General features: G+C 37.2%; 3 protein-coding genes across 4 annotated transcripts; 1 reads left to right on the top strand and 2 right to left on the bottom strand.

Moving 5' to 3' along the window:
* Positions 1 to 4931: 4931 nt before the first annotated feature.
* On the bottom strand, positions 4932 to 9900 carry LOC139143162 (caspase-3-like). The gene is made up of 6 exons (XM_070713296.1): positions 9604 to 9900; positions 8921 to 9164; positions 8104 to 8384; positions 7023 to 7198; positions 6527 to 6656; positions 4932 to 5849 (listed from the first exon to the last, which is right to left on the bottom strand). Exons 1-6 carry the CDS (start codon positions 9617 to 9619, stop codon positions 5599 to 5601), a joined length of 1098 nt encoding a protein of 365 aa, XP_070569397.1. The 5' UTR covers positions 9620 to 9900; the 3' UTR covers positions 4932 to 5598.
* A 1323-nt stretch (positions 9901 to 11223) lies between these two features.
* LOC139144276 (uncharacterized) lies at positions 11224 to 16090 on the top strand. 2 transcript variants are annotated; one of them, XM_070714943.1, is made up of 9 exons: positions 11224 to 11441; positions 11891 to 12024; positions 12421 to 12562; positions 13063 to 13184; positions 13834 to 13944; positions 14337 to 14382; positions 14754 to 14814; positions 15235 to 15325; positions 15904 to 16090. In XM_070714943.1, the coding sequence occupies exons 1-9, from the start codon at positions 11333 to 11335 to the stop codon at positions 16030 to 16032; spliced, it is 945 nt and encodes a 314-aa protein (XP_070571044.1). In that variant the 5' UTR covers positions 11224 to 11332; the 3' UTR covers positions 16033 to 16090. The 2 variants fall into 2 exon arrangements, with proteins under 2 accessions (XP_070571044.1, XP_070571045.1); XM_070714944.1 differs by lacking the exons at positions 12421 to 12562; positions 13063 to 13184.
* LOC139144275 (uncharacterized) lies at positions 15631 to 21750 on the bottom strand. Its single transcript, XM_070714942.1, has 7 exons — positions 21339 to 21750; positions 20520 to 20693; positions 20034 to 20110; positions 19417 to 19530; positions 18884 to 19048; positions 18135 to 18228; positions 15631 to 17940 (listed from the first exon to the last, which is right to left on the bottom strand). Exons 1-7 carry the CDS (start codon positions 21652 to 21654, stop codon positions 17693 to 17695), a joined length of 1188 nt encoding a protein of 395 aa, XP_070571043.1. The 5' UTR covers positions 21655 to 21750; the 3' UTR covers positions 15631 to 17692.
* Positions 21751 to 21961: the final 211 nt, after the last annotated feature.

The following is a 21961-nucleotide window of genomic DNA, read 5'->3' as shown; positions in this document are numbered from 1 at the left end:
GCAACTGTCGTCCAATCGCCGCTATCCGACATTCAAATACCCGTACTTGAGATACCGACGATTGTCAGTTTTTTACCGGACAATCAGTTACTCTGGTTCCGCCGCTGCCATCTTTATTCACGCTCTCATGTACGGAAAATTGTCAGTTCTTCATCGGATACACCTGTCACTAATTCCCGCCGTCCGACTTTCTAGCCCTCGCCAATTTTAGTGGTCGGTATTGCCAAACCTTTATGGAGCACATTTGTCGCCTAATTACCCATACACGACAACATACATCCGTACTGTTTGACCACTCAGGAGCAGTACGAGACTTTTTAAAGCTTCTATCAGCACAGCCGTCAACTGCATCGGGGAATGATATTAAAATCCCCGTAGAACTAGAACCCTGCCTGTCCCACATATCAATAGGCATTTCCGCCATATAATTTTTGCTGAATCATTGAAAGGTAAATTTCGTTACAAAAAGAAAATTAATCTAAATTGATGCTTGGCAGGTATAGATAGTTCCATCCGCGGCAAATGTAGACGCAGAATAAAATTTGTACATTTTTGTCTTTATTTACTTTTCTGACGGGAGATTGGTAGTAATGCAGCGGCATAATTGTCAGATTCTGCCCGATTGTGCCCATTGAAATTCCCGCACTTTAGGTACGGAAGATAGTCAGCTGTTTATCGGTGACTTATCGCATGCTGGCCGCTCAGAGTCGTTGAATTTCACGGACCTTAGGTACGGCAGATTGTCAGTCTTTTATCGGGTAGAGCTTTCGCTAACTGCCCGTTGACGGCCATTGCATTCAACATTCTTTTGTACGGAAAATGACGACCCTTCTCCGGGCGCACATGTGGTCTGCTGCCCGTTGACAGAGATTCCAATCTACGCGCTTTTTGTACGGGATTTTTAAACCTCTTTCCCGGCATACCTGTCCCCAGCAGCCCATTCACTGCAGTTCCAATCGTCGCACTTTTAGTACGGGAAATTTGTCGCCCCTTTAATTAGCACATCTGTCGTCCAATCGCCGCTATCCGACATTCAAATACCCATACTTGAGATACCGAAGATTGTCAGTCTTTTACCGGACAATCAGTTACTCTGGTTCCGCCGCTGCCATCTTTATTCACGCTCTTATGTACGGAAAATTGTCAGTTCTTCATCGGATACACCTGTCACTAATTCCCGCCGTCCGACTTTCTAGCCCTCGCCAATTTTAGTGGTGGGTATTGCCAAACCTTTATCGAGCACATTTGTCGCCTAATTACCCATACACGACAACATACATCCGTACTGTTTGACCACTCAGGAGCAGTACGAGACTTTCTTAAGCTTCTATCAGCACAGCCGTCAACTGCATCGGGGAATGATATTAAAATCCCCGTAGAACTAGAACCCTGCCAGTCCCACATATCAATAGGCATTTCCGCCATATAATTTTTGCTGAATCATTGAAAGGTAAATTTCGTTACAAAAGAAAATTAATCTAAATTGATGCTTGGCAGGTATAGAAAATTCCATCCGCGGCAAATGTACGGAAGATAGTCACTGTTTATCGGGCATTTATTGCATGCAAACCGCTCAGGGTCATTCAATTTCACTGACCTTACAAACCTTAGGTACAGCAGATTGTCAGTCTTTTATCGGGTAGAGCTTTCGCTAACTGCCCGTTGACGGCCATTGCATTCGACATTCTTTTGTACGGAAAATGACGACCCTTCTTAGGGCGCACATGTGGTTTTCTGCCCGTTGACAGAGATTCCAATCGACGCGCTTTTTGAACGGGGATTTTTAACCTCTTTCCCGACATACCTGTCCCCAGCAGCCCATTCACTGCAGTTCCAATCGTCGCACTCAACTGTCTTCCGATCGCCGCTATTCGACATTCAAATACCCGTACTTGAGATACCGACGATTGTCAGTTTTTACCGGACGATCAGTTACTCTGGTTCGCCGCTGCCATCTTAATATTCACGCTCTCATGTACGGAAAATTGTCAGTTCTTCATCGGATACACCTGTCACTAATTCCCGCCGTCCGACTTTCTAGTCCTCGGCAATTTTAGTGGTCGGTATTGCCAAACCTTTATGGAGCACATTTGTCACCTAATTACCCATACACAACAACATACATCCGTACTGTTTGACCACTCAGGTGCAGTACGAGACTTTTTTAAGCTTCTATCAGCACAGCCGTCAACTGCATCGGGGAATGATATAAAATCCCCGAAGAACTAGAACCCCGCCTGTCCCACATAGAAATAGGCATTTCCGCCATATAATTTTTGCTGAATCATTGAAAGGTAAATTTCGTTACAAAAAGAAAATTAATCTAAATTGATGCTTGGCAGGTATAGATAGTTCATCCGCGGCAAATGTAGACGCAGAATAAAATTTGTACATTTTTGTCTTTATTTATTTTTCTGACGGGAGATTGGTTGTAACGCAGCGGCATAATTGTCAGATTCTGCCCGATTGTGCCCATTGAAATTCCCGCACTTTAGGTACGGAAGATAGTCAGCTGTTTATCGGTCACTTATCGCATGCTGGCCGCTCAGAGTCGTTCAATTTCACGGACCTTAGGTACGGCAGATTGTCAGTCTTTTATCGGGTAGAGCTTTCGCTAACTGCCCGTTGACGGCCATTGCATTCAACATTCTTTTCTACGGAAAATGACGACCCATTCTCCCCGTGTGCACATGTGGTCTGCTGCCCATTGACAGAGATTCCAATCTACGCGCTTTTTGAACAGGATTTTTAAACCTCTTTCCCGACATACATGTCCCCAGCAGCCCATTCACTGCAGTTCCAATCGTCGCACTTTTAGTACGGGAAATTTGTCGCCCCTTTAATTAGTGCAACTGTCTTCCAATCGCGGCTATTCGACATTCAAGTACCCGTACTTGAGATACCGACGATTGTCAGTTTTTTACCGGACGATCAGTTACTCTGGTTCCGCCGCTGCCATCTTAATATTCACCCTCTTATGTACGGAAAATGGTCAGTTCTTCATCGGATACAACTGTCACTAATTCCCGCCGTCCGACTTTCTAGCCCTCGCCAATTTTAGTTATCGGTATTGCCAAACTTTTATGGAGCACACTTGTCGCGTAATTACCCATACACGACAACATACATCCGTACTGTTTGACCACTCAGGAGCAGTACGAGACTTTCTTAAGCTTCTATCAGCACAGCCGTCAACTGCATCGGGGAATGATATTAAAATCCCCGTAGAACTAGAACCCTGCCTGTCCCACATATCAATAGGCATTTCCGCCATATAATTTTTGCTGAATCATTGAAAGGTAAATTTCGTTACAAAAAGAAAATTAATCTAAATTGATGCTTGGCAGGTATAGATAGTTCCATCCGCGGCAAATGTAGACGCAGAATAAAATTTGTACATTTTTGTCTTTATTTACTTTTCTGACGGGAGATTGGTAGTAATGCAGCGGCATAATTGTCAGATTCTGCCCGATTGTGCCCATTGAAATTCCCGCACTTTAGGTACGGAAGATAGTCAGCTGTTTATCGGGCATTTATCGCATGCAAACCGCTCAGAGTCATTCAATTTCACTGACCTTACTGACCTTAGGTACAGCAGATTGTCAGTCTTTTATCGGGTAGAGCTTTCGCTAACTGCCCGTTGACGGCCATTGCATTCGACATTCTTTTGTACGGAAAATGACGACCCTTCTCCGGGCGCACGTGTGGTCTGCTGCCCGTTGACAGAGATTCCAATCTACGCGCTTTTTGTACGGGATTTTTAAACCTCTTTCCCGGCATAAATGTCCCCAGCAGCCCATTCACTGCAGTTCCAATCGTCGCACTTTAAGTACGGGAAATTTGTCGCCCCTTTAATTAGCGCAACTGTCGTCCAATCGCCGCTATCCGACATTCAAATACCCGTACTTGAGATACCGACGATTGTCATTTTTTACCGGACGATCAGTTACTATGGTTCCGCCGCTGCCATCTTATTATTCACGCTCTCATGCACGGAAAATTTTCAGTTCTTCATCGGATACACCTGTCACTAATTCCCGCCGTCCGACTTTCTAGCCCTCGCCAATTTTAGTGGTCGGTATTGCCAAACCTTTATCGAGCACATTTAAAGAGAATGAGTACGGTACGAAACACTAAATAAATTGTGGAGTGAACACTGCCCCAGTAACAGTCTACCCTGATTCCACGATACAGGTAAATATATGCACTTCGGAGGTGACCGGACTCTTGGTTTGCACTCAAGTCTTACGAGCCTTTTCTCACCTTGGTATATCTGAGTTGTTTTCATAGCTTTAGTCAGAAAATCCAGTCAAAATGATGACCACTATTTTACGAAAACGACGTCGACTTGACGACTGTTTGTCTGATAGTACTTGAGCTGATTAGAAGAATAAGGTTATTCAGAAGGATATAGTGTATTATTTTAAAATTAAACTGTTCAAACTTTCTGTTGTTCGTCTGTCCGATTGTGAGAGTAATTCAAATTTTATTCCAATATATTGATTTTAAATGTGTTCTCTATACCAATGTAAAAGTCGTTCTGATAGGAAGGCTGTATAAAAGAATATTTCAATTACTTTTTAAGGTTTGCGGAATATAAATTTCCCCCGTGAATATTAAGGAAATGATGAGAACGTTGAATGAAATCAACCCCTTGTTCCTGCAAGTGTTCTGTTCCAGCTGGAAAGTATTGCCTTTGTAACGATAATCATCTTGGAAATCCAGTTTCTTTTATCTACCAACTTCTGTAAAATATAATTTGCATCGATAGTGCCTGCATCTCGGTCTAGACATCATTGACAAAGACGATGCCTGTGTCGATCCATTTCTGAAAGCATAGGCTATGACCATTGCACAAAATATATTCGTTCTTCCAAAAAACTTGAAGTTTAATATCAACTTGAAATAAAAAAAGACACAAATAGCTGTTTCAAACGCCTTATATTTTATTTACTCACGGTATCCAAGATCCCATATTCAAAGAAAATGTGCAATGTCTTTCAACAAGAACGAGTCATAATAATATACAGTAAATCGCTTGTTCTGCAATAATCTATAAAATTTATTTCAAGTGCCACCTATACCATCTAATCCTACAAGCAAGCAGCCACGTCGTGGAGAATAGGTGTTTTGTGCGTGTCTTCTTCGATATTAGAGAGAAGTGATATAGGATTTATGTAAATAGTGTAAGTTTAAGTATACATCGTTGTATTAAAACCGACACGAAACATGTTTGTGTTTTTGTTTTTGGTTAATGACTGTAATATATCTTACTGGATATTGGAAGCATGAAAATCGATTACGTAATGTCACGTTATTCCGCTGAAGAAGCCACATGTATCTTCGAGAAGGATGATTCTCCATCACTGTCATCGTCCCAAAATCATTTTACTTTATACAAAGTATTCTTTCTTGATTACTATCCAATATCGATTAAATTTTTAAAACTTACACGCTGTCTGTCTAAAGTACGAATTTTCGTTGATAATATACGACACACGTGCTTCTTTAGCGAAATAACGTGACATTACGTTCGTTTGACTAGTAGTTCAATGCTGCTATTGAAGTCGGCAGGTAACTGGAGTAACTGTCCGCAAGTCAAGGCTTGGAAGAAAAATATAATTCTTTTGTGAGCATAGACACAATGGATGGCATCTGTTTTTTCTTTTCGATACGACCAAATTCATTGGATAATGTACTGATCGTAAATTCGTATTCGTTGGCGACGATGTAGTTTACTCTTGTCATTATTCGTAACAGATCCATTCCATTGGCGTACAAGTCCAACATTTGGCATAGAGCTTGGACAAATGCTGACCCATATTCCTCGTTTCTCCACGAAATAAATCCTGGAGACAACGAAATGAAATATAATTAAGAAAAGCATATAATTAGAATGATGATATAATCTTCGTCAATACGCCAACTTCGTCCTCGTTCATAACACAAATGGAAGACTGAAGAATTCCTTAGTTTACTGACATTGACAAGATGATGGCAGCTCACTTGAATTAGTATAATTAATCATTTGCCGGTGAATAGGTATCTGACAATTGATGACAATGATGATAATGAAGATAATAATGATAATAGTGATGATGTTTATTCTGATTATGATGATGATCATTGCAAACATCATCATCGTGCCGATCTACCATGATCTCAGTGTGATCTGCAACCCACGGTTACATATTTGTGTTTGAAAACATTCTATCTAATAGCACTGGATCAATAGGCGGTTGTGTGGAAAGTGTCACTGTATGGCCAATTACTGAGTTCATTATACTTGAACACGTCTTTGGACGATTGAAATTCCTGTATCCTATGACAATTTTCCGATTTAAGTCATGATCTTTGTATGGCTTCCCGATGAGATTACCATGATTTCGTCAAGACTAAGTCTTAAATGCTTTGAAATCATCAAATATGTTCAAAGTTTTTATCGACTACAATACTGTCAAAGCACAGGAACTAAAATGCGAATGGATGCTGTGCCGTAGAGATGCATGCATATCTCTCATCTCACCTTGTACTGTCGCATAGCACATTAGAAAGTCTGCTTCGATAGGTATACGTTGCGGATGAGGATGCCCACAGTCGATTTCATCATAGGTCTGAGTACTGATACCACTGTCCACTTGCTGACCCCTACAGGCCTATCGCACACAATGTACACAGTGAGGTAAACTCGAAATCAAATCTCTTCATATATTGTGCAAGTTATAATCTAATAGCGTACGCGTTAATTTGCATGTTTTTGTGCGCTTGCCTACGATGACTCCGATAGTATGTACGTTTCAATCGATTTAGAAAACAGCTTACAAATTTCGCTCAAACACGGTGAAGTTGGTACGTATTTTCCTTTAAAACAAACTCATAAAGAAAAATGAAGTTGATTTTTCTTGACAAAATTACTGGATCAACTTCGTTGTATGGCAGGCCCAAATCCTTCAAAGTTTGAAAAGTAAAAGGTTGCATTGTAACATCACGTATAGTGTAACTCTACTGATAATGGAACATACCTGAATGAAGAATAATTTTGGTTTCCCTGCGAGAGTTGGACACACATCACCTTTGAAATATTTCGTCATCTGATCAATTTCTACTGGCCCGTCTCTGCCGTAGACAACATCTTGACTGCCGTGAGACAGTATGGCCACCACTACACAATCACAATTACTATGGTCTTCTGAAGCAACTGTATAGTCATACAACATTAACGGAGTGTCGTAATTAGGGGATGTCTGATTTACTCCCTTGACCAAAATATGTCGTTGTGAATGGAACAGATTATGTTTTGGATGGCGACGCGTGTACGTGTGGATATCCATGGATGTCCATGGGATATCACAGAATGATCAAATTTGAGCTACAAACACCAATCTTTTACAATCGAACGGTTCTCAAGTATACATGTCATGCGTAGTGTGTATTTTAATTTCAAAAAATGTGATAAAACACACATAATATATTCAGTCAGATAGAATGAAATATTGTCAAAGGGATTAAATATCGGTTTTGTAAACTATGAGACTACGAGAAGAAAACACCTGGCTTTCAAGTCTTCTCCTCGAACCCCGAATTCAAAAAAGGCTTGAAGTTCAAAGTGTTTGCGCCTGCGTAAAATATTCTGTTTTGTGGAATACATTCGCTTCAAAATGAAAATAAATTATTGGTTTAGATCGTTCTTTTTTTCAAAATCCATAAATATTGACTTGGCTGCAACAGACAAAGTGACGTATGCTGATGATATATTACAAAGACTGTGAGACATAACAACCACGAACATCGCCAGACTTCTACTAAGAAATAGAATGGTCTTTGGATTGGTGAGAACATTCTCACGATGTTTGGATGAGCAGAGGATCGGAAGAATATGACGAAATGTCCAAATGTTTGAATTAAATCCTATACGTGACGAGTGTTTGTTATTGTGCAAAATTTTATGAAAATTAATAAATTAATCATTCAGTTACGATGATGATGTAAACTTTTTAATAGCCGATGGTTAACATGTAGTCCAGTGTAATAAATTCGCAACAAGTGAATTTTTCATGGTTAGGTAATAATATGGATAGCCTGTATGATGACGTAATCACACACCTTTTTGCAGGAGATCGTCGATTTCGAACACATATAGGTCATCGTATCTATAAGCTTCAAATCCTAATTTTCCAAATGTCTGTAGAAGATTATCTGCATCGACGCTCGTTCCATATCTCCTTGTCTCTACCGGTAACTTTTCATCGAAGTTTTCAATATTGATGATAATAGCCCGCCCTCTTCTGGGGTGTGACATGTTGTATTTGAGGTCATTGACAACTGTACTGTATCTTTCTCCAATTTGAGGTTCTGTTATCTTGAGTTGGTTTTGAGGCTCATTGCTGAAATAAAAAATCAATTCTCTTAAAGAGACGCCCGAGATATGAGATAGCAAGCGGCATGCATTTTGAAGTTTTTTTCTTGTGTATACACGGCTGAGTCTACAAGTATGTCGTTTTTAATGCAGAAAATTAAAATCATCGTGACACGTGTCGTTGCAACTTTCCAACTCACAACAAAGCAAAATGAAAACATATTTAAACTTAGATCGTATGTCTGACTGAAACCATGGGATAATATTATGGGATTCGCAAATCCAAAATGGATGTCCAAATATGGAAATGACAGCTACGTACTGCACAAGACGAATATATAAGTTGAGCTTATCTCCATTTTTCTCACATTTGTGTATTTTTTAATTAAATTTGCCTAAATGCTTAAAGCAGAGTATGCCTCACACTCTGTCTTTCCCCTCTACCTGATTTGCAGGAACAGTGGGAATGTATTGTGTTCATTTACGAAACATTAAGTATATTTATGCCTAGACTTTAACGTATCTCTGGGACGATTCATAGGTTTGTATGAACCCCAAAAATACCTGATTTGTCTGTATTCCGCATCTGTGTAATCGTTGTTATGACTGTGACCTTGATAGGAATTGATTTGTGAATGGGATGGTGCTATCACAGTGTCCGTTGTGTCCTGTGGTATCTCCTCATTGTCATCGTACGAACCGAGGTGAGCCGTGTTATCGATGACGCCCTCTAGAGTAGAGTTCAATTCAATACCTGGATACTCTATAATAGGGTCTAACTTCATTTCAACCAGTATACTTGGAAGATCTATCGACATATAAAGAATTTGACAAAGGAGACGTTCAGTTCACTTGCTGTAGTAAGCGCTGCTTGTCTCGATTTATTGTAACAATTTTAATTTTTTTTTCATTGCACGGTTGTTCTTTAGTAATAAAAAGTCATAATGCTGAAGCTTAAATTTTATTTGACGTTCATTCAACAAAAAACCAGTCGACTCAAGTTTTCATGGTTTTGGAACACAATAAAATCATTAAAACAACACCAATTTCATCGCCTGATCTGTAGGTTATGCATATCAACCATTGATAAACGTTTAGTTGAGATACTTTTATCAATCTTCGTGGTCCGGCAGCAAACCCAGGATACTGCCTTATCTCGTCACATTATTGTACGAAAATAGATAATGCTGTGTAGTCATCAAACAAGATCACCAATGCTTAGGGTTTCATAATGAACATATGCTTACCTGTGGCGTCATCCATGATTTTAAGATTTTCTTGTAGTTCCGTATGTCACAAAAGAATTTACTGTTACCGATTTTCCACTCGGTGAATATCAAATCACACTGTCAACACTGTAAACTAAAAAACAAAAACAAAACAAAACAAAAACAAACAAAAAAAAAACAAAAAAACAAACCAAAAAATAAGGTATAGTCAAAACTGCAAGATATAGAATGCCGAAGCTGGCTGTTACCTATGTCGTCGGGCCAATATAATCGTTTTTTTTCTGTTGTTGTTTGTGTTCCTCCTTGTGTACGACTGGTCCATTAACTATATTCTACAGTGATTTTTGGACTTTGTAGTTAATATCTATATATACACGTGACACTCCGAATATTATTGTGGACGCTCACTTCCCTGAAATAAGTAGCTGACATCGAATCAGAATTAAAATTAATACTTACGTGTCCGTATGTTCTGATTACTGAGCCAACCAGATGAGTGATGGCACCTAGTGATAAACAATTTGCAGAAACCGATAACCCCTCGTTGTCATTTAATTTGTCAAGGTTATCTGGATGGCTGTTACGTTAGTTGTCGAGTTGAGCTTTAAATAAGTTGGAATGTTAATTACTATCTTATCGATGTAACATATATCTGACTTATTTTCCTTCAGGGCAGCCAACTTAGCTGTTCGTTCAAAAATTGTTCTTTCAGCCATTTCTAGAATTCTCGGGGGATGGGTGGGCGATTTTTTATGCTCATACAAGTATGTACATGATAAGTAAACCAAATACTTGCAATTACTCATGTTATCTCGCTATTCTGTAACATATTTGAAATGCGAAAAAATTCACTGTACACGTTATATCCTTGTATAGTGGGGGAAGCCACGACCGTCATATTAATATTAACGATTATTGACAATGCTCTTCATCAGCGCATGTAATTTCAGGTAACCGAGTGAGTGTGTCAAATGTGTGCCTTCTGGTTTACTAAATTGTCTCGTCATTATCTACAACGCAGCCATTGTGGCATTGTGCGAGGGTGAAGATAGTGAGTTGAGGTCAAATGTACACTTCAAAACCATGATGTATAGTAGGGCGACTCCCAAGCATAGCAATCAAAACTTGATATTTCGGGAGCTGACTCCCTGGCCTGCACTCTCTAATACTTTCGGTATAGTAAAAGATTTGAATGGTTTGGAGATTGGAATGATGTTAACTTGTGTCGAATGTTGAGTCAGTGTTCTAAAGGGAAAAAGTCACCATAATTTGATCATTATTTTGACTATCATTATTTTACGCAAACAATTAATGGTTTGAACATAAATATTTGAGTTATTCTTCTGCCAAAAGTATTGTTAATGGTCCAGTTGTACGGAAACATACTGGAATCAATCCAGCAGACTGCAGTCACTATAAGTATTAGCATTATTCTGATCTTTTGCCTAAGTTACATTTACAGTTTAAACGGCTTTTTTATATAAGTGTTATTTGTAAAGAGTGTTGCTTATTTGTGTTTGTGTGAAAGCAATGCTGTTATAAAGATATGTACTGCAGCCTGTGCAGGTACAGTCGGCGAAGTGTTTTGTTATGCAAATTATAGACTGCACAATGACGTCACAGAGGGAATCCCTGCTCACAACAAGTTTACACACAAATGGCGACACGCATGGCCCAGCTCCTCTGACCAAGGATGACTTGATACATCCATACTCTGACACATATCGTGGTTTTAGAGCACGCGTACATGCAAACTATTGTGGACATGGATATCGAAGAAGCCAAAAGCGAGTTTCAACATTTATTCGGCAGGGTAGAACTGGCCGACAGAAAGCAATTTCTGAGGTGGATAGAAGGTAATACATTGTACAGCTCTACGGGAGTAAGTCCGGAAGGTTCTATGGCAGGACTCCAAGCTAGCAAGATAGCATACACCATGGAGGTAGTACTACTACCTCCATGCATACACGTACACATTTGAAAGTCTCTCCAAGAATATATCACAGCACAACATATGCACAATATCAGCTTGTTTCTACTTGCTACTATACCCTGCTCACCCGAATTCCAAAGCCACCAGTGATAAGAATAGGTTTAGGCCAACCATAAAACGTGAAAGTTCCGCAGCCCACATACCTCTCCCCGGCCACCCAGAAAGGTTAGAGAGGCCCTTCCTACTGGCCCTCTTGATCAAAATGAATGTCGTTGCATGCCAATGCAGTATTCAGATAATATTGAATGTCGAATGTGAACACTTTACTGAAATCTAGCAAAAAGAGGAATGCTTTGTTATTATTTACAACAGAGAACTTTAATGAAGATGATGGACCCAGCAATGAAGACATCATTATTCAAAGCATCGCTGAGTCTCTCCGTTCAGAGTTACCCATCAATGGCCTTGTCAACAATGAACAAATAAAACATGATGGAATTGATCAAGTAAGTGTGGATTTGTACTCTATGATTTATCAATGACTTATTAATACACTCAAGCTATCTTTATTTTGGCAAGACACCTTGATTGCAATACAAAATGACAATCGAAAAATGATAGGGAAGCAAATCTAGGTAGTACAAGGTATACATTGTTAAAATTGTATACGATGATGCAAGTTTGTTACCAAAACAGTTTTTATCATACACCACCGTACAAATGTGGTGTATGCTTTTAGTAACAAAATTCATCAAAAGTATACAATTCCAAGAATGTATACTACCTAGAAATTGCTTCAAATCAATTCTTGATTGTTATTATAGAAAATCAAATTTACCTCTGCAGCACCAGTGTTTTCTGAGTAAAATATTGCCCACAATTTTCCTTTCACTTTTTTAAAGAACTCTGGATCTAATGATCAATGCACAATTCATGTTGACAAGTTTCTTTATGATGATGACACAGTAGATGATCTGTGCAATAGAGGACAGCTGAGTCAAAACTACTGCCTTGACTGCAAGTCTCATAACACTGCCCCTCTGTGTAAGTGAATTATGAATGTTTTAGTTAGTGAAAGCTATTTTCCAAAGAAGGCATTTTGTGAACTTGGTATCAATACTGATTGTGCTCTCAGTGACTGTGTGAAAATTGTTAGCATAGCATGTATCTGAACTGTAATCATGGTTTGACTGTATTCCACTTTTGAGTGTAATATTGCAGCTATATGTGCTCCGTTTTGGAAATTGAAGTACACATACTACTGTTACAATCATCACATTTCTTTACAGATCTATATCATTATCTATTCTCAGACCCTTTTTTCTGTCCAAGTATTTTGAAGCCTTTATAATGATGTCAGGTACATCTGTTTTTAATTAGTGAAGCTTCATAATAATGACTCTCTAAAATGAGAACAGTCAAGGGTACATGTTAACTGATGTAAACTAGTGTGAATTACATTGTATACCTTTACTAAAGAGAAATCAGATGTCCAGAGATTCAAGAAATTGTAGCTAACCATTCACTTAATCTTTCTGTTACAGCATTTATTTCACACTCCTGCTCTATAGTACAGCTCAAGTTTATCTTTCAACATGTTCTGCCAGATATTAAATACAAAACAGTCATTGACATTGGATCAAGGCTTGGTGCTGTTCTGTATGGGGTGAGTTAGGTTTACATGAGTCAATTGAAAAACTGCAGCAATTGCCACTCACAGAGGGTCAAAGGTAGAACCAAGGTCCCGCTATCATAGGGACTGTGGTATAATCCAGGGGCTCAATGAGCAAGGGATCCTTTGAGTATCAAAGTTATAATAAAATGTTTTTTTAGTGGCGCTTAAAACATTTCAAAGTGTTGATGTACATCAGATCATATATGTTCTTAATTCAGTTTGCAATTGTAGCCCATGATCAAGAAATAAATAGCCATTGTGAAAACAAATTTGTTTATAGCATATATGTATCTCTTTTACCCAAGTTATACTGTTTCAGAGCAAGTAAGAGGGATTATAGGAACTTTGCAGACAATTTAAGTCTTAGGTTCAGTATGTTGGGTTTTTATAAGATTACGAAAGTACAATTTTGAACATGGAAAGATTTACATAGTTTGTAAATTTTTCGTAAAAGTTGCACTTGATACATATGTGCAACATTCACTGAACAACATCTCGCTTGCTTGTAGTGTTGTTAGCTCTCTTCTTGATCACAACTCAACTCATCTGTTACACTCTATGATAGTAACCTAGAAACATGATACAGTGTTAAACAGAAAATCTGATGGCTCACTTTGTTGTTTCATAAATACACATGTAGACATACTACTACAGTGATGCTGCCAATATTATTGGAATTGAATTCAATGAAGAGTTTTGTAGATTGCAACAGAAAATGGTTGATGTCTATCAACTCCATGACAGGATAAAGGTAAATTCTCTTTTTATTTTCACCAAGCATTAATCTCTGTGCTAATTTGACTCTTTGTCTCTTACATGGACTGTTTGATTATCTGAAGTAAAAATGACAGGAAAACAAAAAGTCATCAATGGACAATTGATTGTCATCTTGGTATTAGTTCTGTGTGAAATGAATGGAATAAGAGTTGTGGTTATACTTCATAAAAGTCCAACTTTATCATAATTTTGAAATGGCGTAGTGAATCCTCTCAATATCCCCTTTCCAAACCAGTAGATCTTAATTTGAAGGTTACATGTAATCATTGTATGTGGTTCATCATACCAAAGAGGTTGCCAGGTATATCTTTGCATAATTATAGTTGAATGAACTGTCACAATGCTGTCACTACTGTTTTGTTTCAGATCATCTGTGCTGATGTGTGTACACAGAAGATGTTATTACAACAGGGTAAAGTTTGATGACAATTAATCCTAGCTATTACAGTCTTGCAAAATTTCATATTTTTATCAATGTATATCGAATCGATCATCATTATTGCAGCCATAAAACCAATTTTTGTTCCAGAGAAAAATGCCATGCTATCTGCTGGTTCTTGATGCAGATAACCATAGTTTATGTTTTCGTAGTTTTAGTTTTGGTAATAATCAACATCTAACAGTTTCTTTGCATTTGATGATTATCAACATCCAACAATCTTCAAGCCATATTTTTGTGTTTCCACAATACTGAAATATATCCTAGCTGGGACATTCTTGCTATGAAGTATGTTGCTATTGCTTGAAATCAACTAAAGAACACACATTTGTTTTTCTTTCCAGCTGATGTAGTTGTCCTCAACAATGTCTTTGAATTTTTTGCATCAGTGGAAGATCAAACCAAGTAAGTTTCAGAATGACATAGTATATGTACTGTATGCTAGATACAATAGTGATTATAAGCTGTGTAGAGGTAATGGCAGTGTCTCTCCAATACAATTTATGCAGAACAGTGAAAGTACAAGAAATATTATACTGACTGCTTCATTGAATTGGTGATGCATAGAAGTGCATGACTGGTAATTATGGAAAGGACTGACTACAATTTAACTGGATTGAATGTATTTGGCTGTTATGAGATCTGTTTGACATGAAAAAATCTGGAAATCAAAAGTTGGCTACAATACTGATGTGTCTTCCCCTCTACTGTCTGTGATACAATCTGCTGAACAAATCTGTCTTCCCCTCTACTGTCTGTGATACAATCTGCTGAACAAATCTGTTGCAAACTGCTTTATAATTCTCAATTAATATTTTGTCACAGAATATGGAGATTCCTTGCAGAAAGCATTCAGAGGAAAGGATGTTATCTTGTAACAGTACCAAGCCTTGAACAGTCCTTACAATGTCTACAGGTGAGTATGTCTACTTCCAAATAGTCAAATGGAAATAATAGGACTATATTTGGTGTCCTCTTTGAATTTGTTGTTCATACGCATTTAGGCCTAATGTTTCATGTTTAGGGCTAATGCATCTCACAAAATGTCTGTTATTAATGTTGACTAGCCAAACATAAAATGCACACACCTTTTAGAGTTCACTGTACCAATTTTTGTATGTTGTAACTTCAAGTAGAGACATTGTGTTGTTGATAATGAACAATCTAAAGTAGAATGAAATATGGTTGTCAATGCAAAAATAATGAGAATAAATACAAGAATGTTTTAACAATTCTGTATGTTTATTTTGGAAAATTGTAGAAAAAAGAAAGGAACATACAAACATGGATGTAAACTACATACAAACCAACAGTCATCAAGGAAATATACTCCACATACAACTGTAGTCACTTGCACATTGGTATTTTGTGTGTTCATTTGTTACTTTGATGACAAAGAATTTCAGAGATACACCTTGCTCTGTGATTTCAAATTATACCTTTGAACAGACAGTTACAATAGCACTTACTAAAAAAACTTGTTTGTCATTTCAGACTGGAATCAATGTGAAATCCTGGGTCAAATCAATACCACTGGATTACAATGCTGCTGCATCTGCCATTGGAATTGAGGAAAATGATCTTGATGAAATCCAACAAATATTTCTTTATCAAGTTTTGTGATATGCTTGGGTATGTCACTGAATTTTATTAAAAATAAAAGGAAGGTGTAGCAAACAAATTCATTTGTATTGTGTAATTTCTTGCATAGGGATTTCATGATACCGTATGGTTGAATGTGTTTACATGAGCAATTTAATGAGTTTGTATTTTGTGATAATTTTTCCACAAAAGATGGAAAGTGTGGGATTTGGCAGAGTGTTAATTAAAACAGTGGTAACAACTCTAATGTTGCTTAGTGACTGTCAGACATCACAAGCTGGCATTCCTTGCTTGACATTACAATTCACAATATCTCCATGCAAAGTTTGAGTTTCTCATGAAAAATTCATCAAACATCCTTTAAAGCCTGTACATCTATACCATTCAGACAAAGACAAAAAATTGTGAGATAATAGCTGCCACTGCAGATACAGAATACAGAATACAGATTAAAGGAACGATATTCTGAAATGACATGTACATATATTCTTAGGATTTCAAGTAACATGTTAGATAACTTGATGACTATCTAGGTCTACATGTTTGTGTCCATTGAGTTTGCATGGAAGCATATGTACCAAAACACAATTCTTTGTACAAATATACTTTCCTCCCCAGTCTTCATAATTTATGAGCTGCCTGACTATACTGAAAAATATTCTATCAGTCCATGGCTTATGACAAGAAAGCCTGACTGAAGAATTTTCTGAGAAGAAAGCACACTTGTCCATGATCAAGTTCTGTACACAAACCTGAACAATAAATTGCCAGGTTGCTGTGACCATACTTCAACATTGTAGAAGCATGATCAAAAATACTGTGTATGACCCAATACTGGAATTTTGAATTCCAACCTTAACAGAACAAATGTTCCTTCGTAATTTGACTCTTGAATAGTACTGAAGATGTCTGTTGATCATACTTGAGAAATCAAGGTACATAGGAAGCAGGCAGACATATTCGCTGGGCAAATAAGCGGTTGATATTTTCCAGGCATCAATATCCATCACCTTGGAGGTCATATTGAGCATGCAATAATTGTTCAAATGGAAGCATGTAATGTGGGTCTTCAAAATTACTCACTGAGAACTCATAGTTTGGCTGACATTTAGCATGGCACCAAACAAAATTATATACTTTTTGTCTAGGGTATTTTAGCAAGACTATACCTCTGCTAGAGATTCTTTAAAACTACCATTATTGACATGATCCAATATTTTCAGTGTTCATATAACATGTTGTATATATGCAAATATATAGCAAATTGTTGATAGCGTTCAATCAACATACATGTATCTACTGGTATGATGTATGGTCTTCTAAATACTTCAATAATCCCTTGATTGCTACTCATAATGGGCCAATTTCAGAGCGATGGACTGCAAAGTTTGTTTTTAAAGGTCATAATTCTTTGAAATATCTCTTGAAACGATAAAGCATAAATACAGCCAGCAATGTTGATCTTTCATCTCATGCTTGCAGTAAAAAAGGAATACACTGGGATTCACTAATCCCTAAAATGACTGATACAGCATTTGTTGAGATTTCACAATCAAATTATAATCACAGATTCATACTGTTGTATGTTGTTAAAATCCAGAAAAGGTATTGCAATTTCATTAAAGCTTGTTTTCATTGCATTGTGAGTTGAAAGACTGGCCAAATGGTGATCAAATCTCCATTATATGATGTAATCTTTACCATTGTTATGAACAATGCTACAAGAGTCAATGTAGTCTAGATTAGCAGCATGAGTGCTGGCAAAAAGTTTGTTCCGTTCAGTCTGTGTTACTGCTTTGAAGTCCTCATGGAGATTTTCAAAATACTGCTTTGGAGCCGGCGTGTTGAGAAGAAAACTGAAACTGAGGGAACATCCTTCTAAGACTTCTGTATGGTGACGCATACTGACATACCAAAACAAAATATCACCTGGAAAAAATATATATATTTGAATTGAAATATGAAAATAATATACTTTACTGCAAAATAAAATGGTTATAAGATCAAAGGCAATCTGAAAATATTTAAATGCAGAATATCTTCTCACCAATTGGATTGAAAATCAGTTTTTGTGTTTTCATCATCTGCTCTCTTCAGTATATAAACAGAAGGACAGAACTTACCAGGATATAAAGTGACTATTGTCGGCTTGGCCCATTTCAACTCATCACTTTCCCTGACTGGCCATGATATACTCCAGTTTTTCACTCCAGAAAACTATTGAACAAGAACCAACACTTGATAAGTCATACCTCTAAATGCTTATGTTTTTTCATGAATATCTCTGGACAAACATTGATTAATAATGTTACTGTCTTTTGATGACTAATCATAAAGGAAACACTTAAAAAATTTAAGTTAACAGGATTGTTACTAAGAAGTCAGCGTGCAAGCAACACATTTACCACACCAGTTCATCTAGGATGTATTCTGATATTCTGGATCATAACAGTTGGCAGTAGAATATCCTCAAACTCACAAACTCTTTGGACTTTCTGGACAATTCTTTATATTAGCTGTATACCACTATATGTAGTGTGTAAGAGTCAGTGAGAGATATTTCTTACATCAGGAAGAGATTTCTTAAGTCAGTTGTTGGTCATTTAGCTTATTGGACACACTGGTAAAAGCAATATAGTAAGTGATATGACCAGAACTATCATCATAAAACCAGGACTATCTCTATGAAACTAAGCTGTACAGGTACAAAAATTGATATTCTCTGATAGATATATCTATCATCTATCTTGGACTATCCATAGACCCTAATTCAGAGTCTATGGACTATCCCCAGGGACTATCTCAATACAGGGATAGTCCAAATATTGTGGATTACAAACCCAAATGGTCTTTAGGGAGTAAAAATTCTAACCTGTACTGTCATAAATGTGTCACAAGTTTCATCTAGATGTGGAGAAACACCAGTGGATGGCGTGCCAAGAAATCCTGTCATGCTGACTGTCTTTTCAGCAAGCCCTCCATCAGTGTAAACATCCTTTGGTAAAAAGTATGGTGCTGGCATCTGGTCAGACCATTCCTGGTTGAAAAAACCAGAGGTTTAGCTCTCATAGGTTTAAGTTACAATGACAAATGATACTTTCAAATCTATCACAATGTTTTCATTCTGAATGCACCTAAATATAAATTAGTCAAAAGTTCTCGTAGGAGAGGGCAGTCTGGGTAACAGAGTAAAAGTCAATGAAATAGAAAATCACTCACAATTTCATTGAAATTTGTGTACTTGTTTGTCTTCATTCTAGAAAACTATTGGTACACTTGGATTTTTTTAATGTGGTTTGATATGTAGCATCAACAAATTTTGTGTTGTGAGAGTGCTAATACACAGTGATCTACTATTATGATCAAAAAAGGAACTTTGAAGATTTTACAGCTATCAATCTTTACCTTCAAATATTTGTTATTGGCTGGCCATGACATTTCAATATAGCCGCTTGCACATTCCATACCAGCTTGTTCCCATCTTTCTGGAATGTATCGTATTGGCATCCTTCTACCTCCCTGTACAACAAAAATATTAATTGTAATGTTCTAGACCAATGACATAAGTATGGAGAAAATTTAAATATGTGAGGCATTTTAGCTTTGTGGCAATGACATGTTGTTCACCAAACAAATATTGACACTGTACAGTAAAAGAAATTACATATACTTGTGTTTTTGAAGAAATTCAATACATATTGATGAAAATATGATCACTCTTTTAACATGATGACCGAAAACATAGACAAGTTACCATAGTGATTTAAACTCAACTATTATTCCCTTTATAAAGTAAGTGAGAAATCATGTCTGTAATTATTTTAGGTGGGTTTAGATTTCAAAGGTATTTTGTATAAATCAAACATTTGTGTTTTTCTATACAAAAATGTCAAACTAACCTGTAAATCTCTGTTTTGTAACAATTAGCAAAATGTATTACTCTCATCATATTCCAACCTTTTTAAACAATTGCATTTACACTAAAATTCTTAAGTATATTAAATATAAAGTTTTCCTCCTACCTGCCAATCAAAGTATTCAACATCTGGATAATTTTCAATGAGATATGTACAGTTGAATTTATGAAATGATTCCCAATCTGAAAAGAAAAAAGCAAAAAATGTATTGATTTTTGATAAAGTATATCAAACTTTGGGTTTTTTTTATGACAACCTGGGCGTTAAGCAATGAAACAAACAGTAAAGCTAACAATGATGTGATGTTAATAAATTTTCTTTCAATATTTTTGCATGTATTCAAATCTAAAACAGCCCTTAACAGAGTGTTTGTGAAGTTACCAGTAGATAGACATCGCTCACCATTTTTTATTGCCATATATTCACTGTGTAAGGGTAAGGAGTTACATCAGTAATCATGGTTCATTTTCAATATATGAACATTAAAAGATTTCCAAGTTGTTAAATTGAAGTTTTCAACTGTTACCAGAAGATTGCTATTCTTGTCATTGCTTGGCACTGACCAAAACAGATTCATTCAGAACTTCTAACCTTTCATTGCATCAGTGACAATGACTGGTTCACCTCTATTGACAAAGTCTATAAACTGATTAGCAGTTACATTGGACAATCTCTTCACTGTCCAGTCAGAGTGATCATTCAGATATGCCCTCTCATCAGCTGGTATCCACAGAGCACAGGGTGATGTCAATGCAGCGGCAATATCTAAAAGGAAAGAGATGCAAACACATGTATCCATACACCAAAGGGTAGCAATTCCTTGTTATTAGAGTAGGAATCCAGTATTCTATTGTGATCCTACTTCTATTACAAGGTGAATGAAGCAGCAGAGCATTGCTAGTGATTTATGACACTTACGTAGACAAAGATTTAATCTTTGTTTGATGGATAATTTCAAAGAAATTTATTGACAAGAAAAATTAATATATATCAAAACAATTATGAAAAAATAAATCTATATAAGAAAAGTGCATAAGTAATGTGCCAAAGAGTACTTTCTACAAGCTGTTAAAAGAATGAATGGAAACACACTATTTGAATACAGCTTTTTAGAAAGTGTGGTTTAAATCTCACAGATAAATCATTTACTAGTCTTCTCAAAGTTTAACACATAGGTCATGACATTGTTTGGATCATGCAAAAAGACTGTTATTTGAAAAACGACATGGTTGTTTAGTTTCGACTATTTACACTCTGTATTATTTTACTGAAAATATCGGAAAAGTACGAGTGTGGTGAAGTTAGTTTCCCAATGTTTCGCTATTTCAAGTGCGTATCAAGTATCGGCGACAGTGAGGGCGCCTTCCAACGTCTGAGAGAAGCAGACGAATTAATGATATTCGTTCTCACCTTCTTTTAGAAACATGATATTCCTGATGAAATCCACTCCAACGATAGAACTGACTAACCACCAAAGGAAAGGCAGAGTGATGTACCAAAATACCAATAAAGAAACTGGCAAGGACAAGGCCATGATCACTCCGACGAAAGGTGGCGTGAATTTCACGTCCGATGGACTGCTGGCTCCATATTTCGCTCGGGGTCGACGGCTTAATTCACCGCGGAGGTGCTTGGATGCCGCGCTTATTTCTTTATCCCCATCGGTGGTTCTATTTTCGTACGCAGTCTCTCCATTGTCACTTTGCTGTGTCCGTCTGTGTGCCATAACCTCGTGAATTTTTTTGATACGACGATGACACAACTGACCACAAAAACGCGGAAGTATTTTGATAATGTTTAACCTTTACCGTTAAAGAGTGACAAGCCGCTATTGCTGCAAAGCAAATGACCGAACCTGGAGCTTTTTACATCACAGGAGGGACATTTTACATTATTTATTGTTTTTAATCATTGAAGAATATTTCATTTCACCTACAATGGAAACTATGGTCAACGGTCCCTCTGCCTGACCCTCAACTTCATTCAGGCCATTTTTTTCAAATTACCGTAAATAAGTATGTATGGGAACGGGG

This window comes from Ptychodera flava, chromosome 11 (genome assembly GCF_041260155.1).
Source record: "Ptychodera flava strain L36383 chromosome 11, AS_Pfla_20210202, whole genome shotgun sequence".
In the NCBI taxonomy this organism is placed as follows: Eukaryota; Metazoa; Hemichordata; class Enteropneusta; family Ptychoderidae; genus Ptychodera; species Ptychodera flava.
The sequence above is the reverse complement of the archived record's forward strand: the minus strand, read 5'-3'. Positions and strand labels throughout refer to the sequence as shown.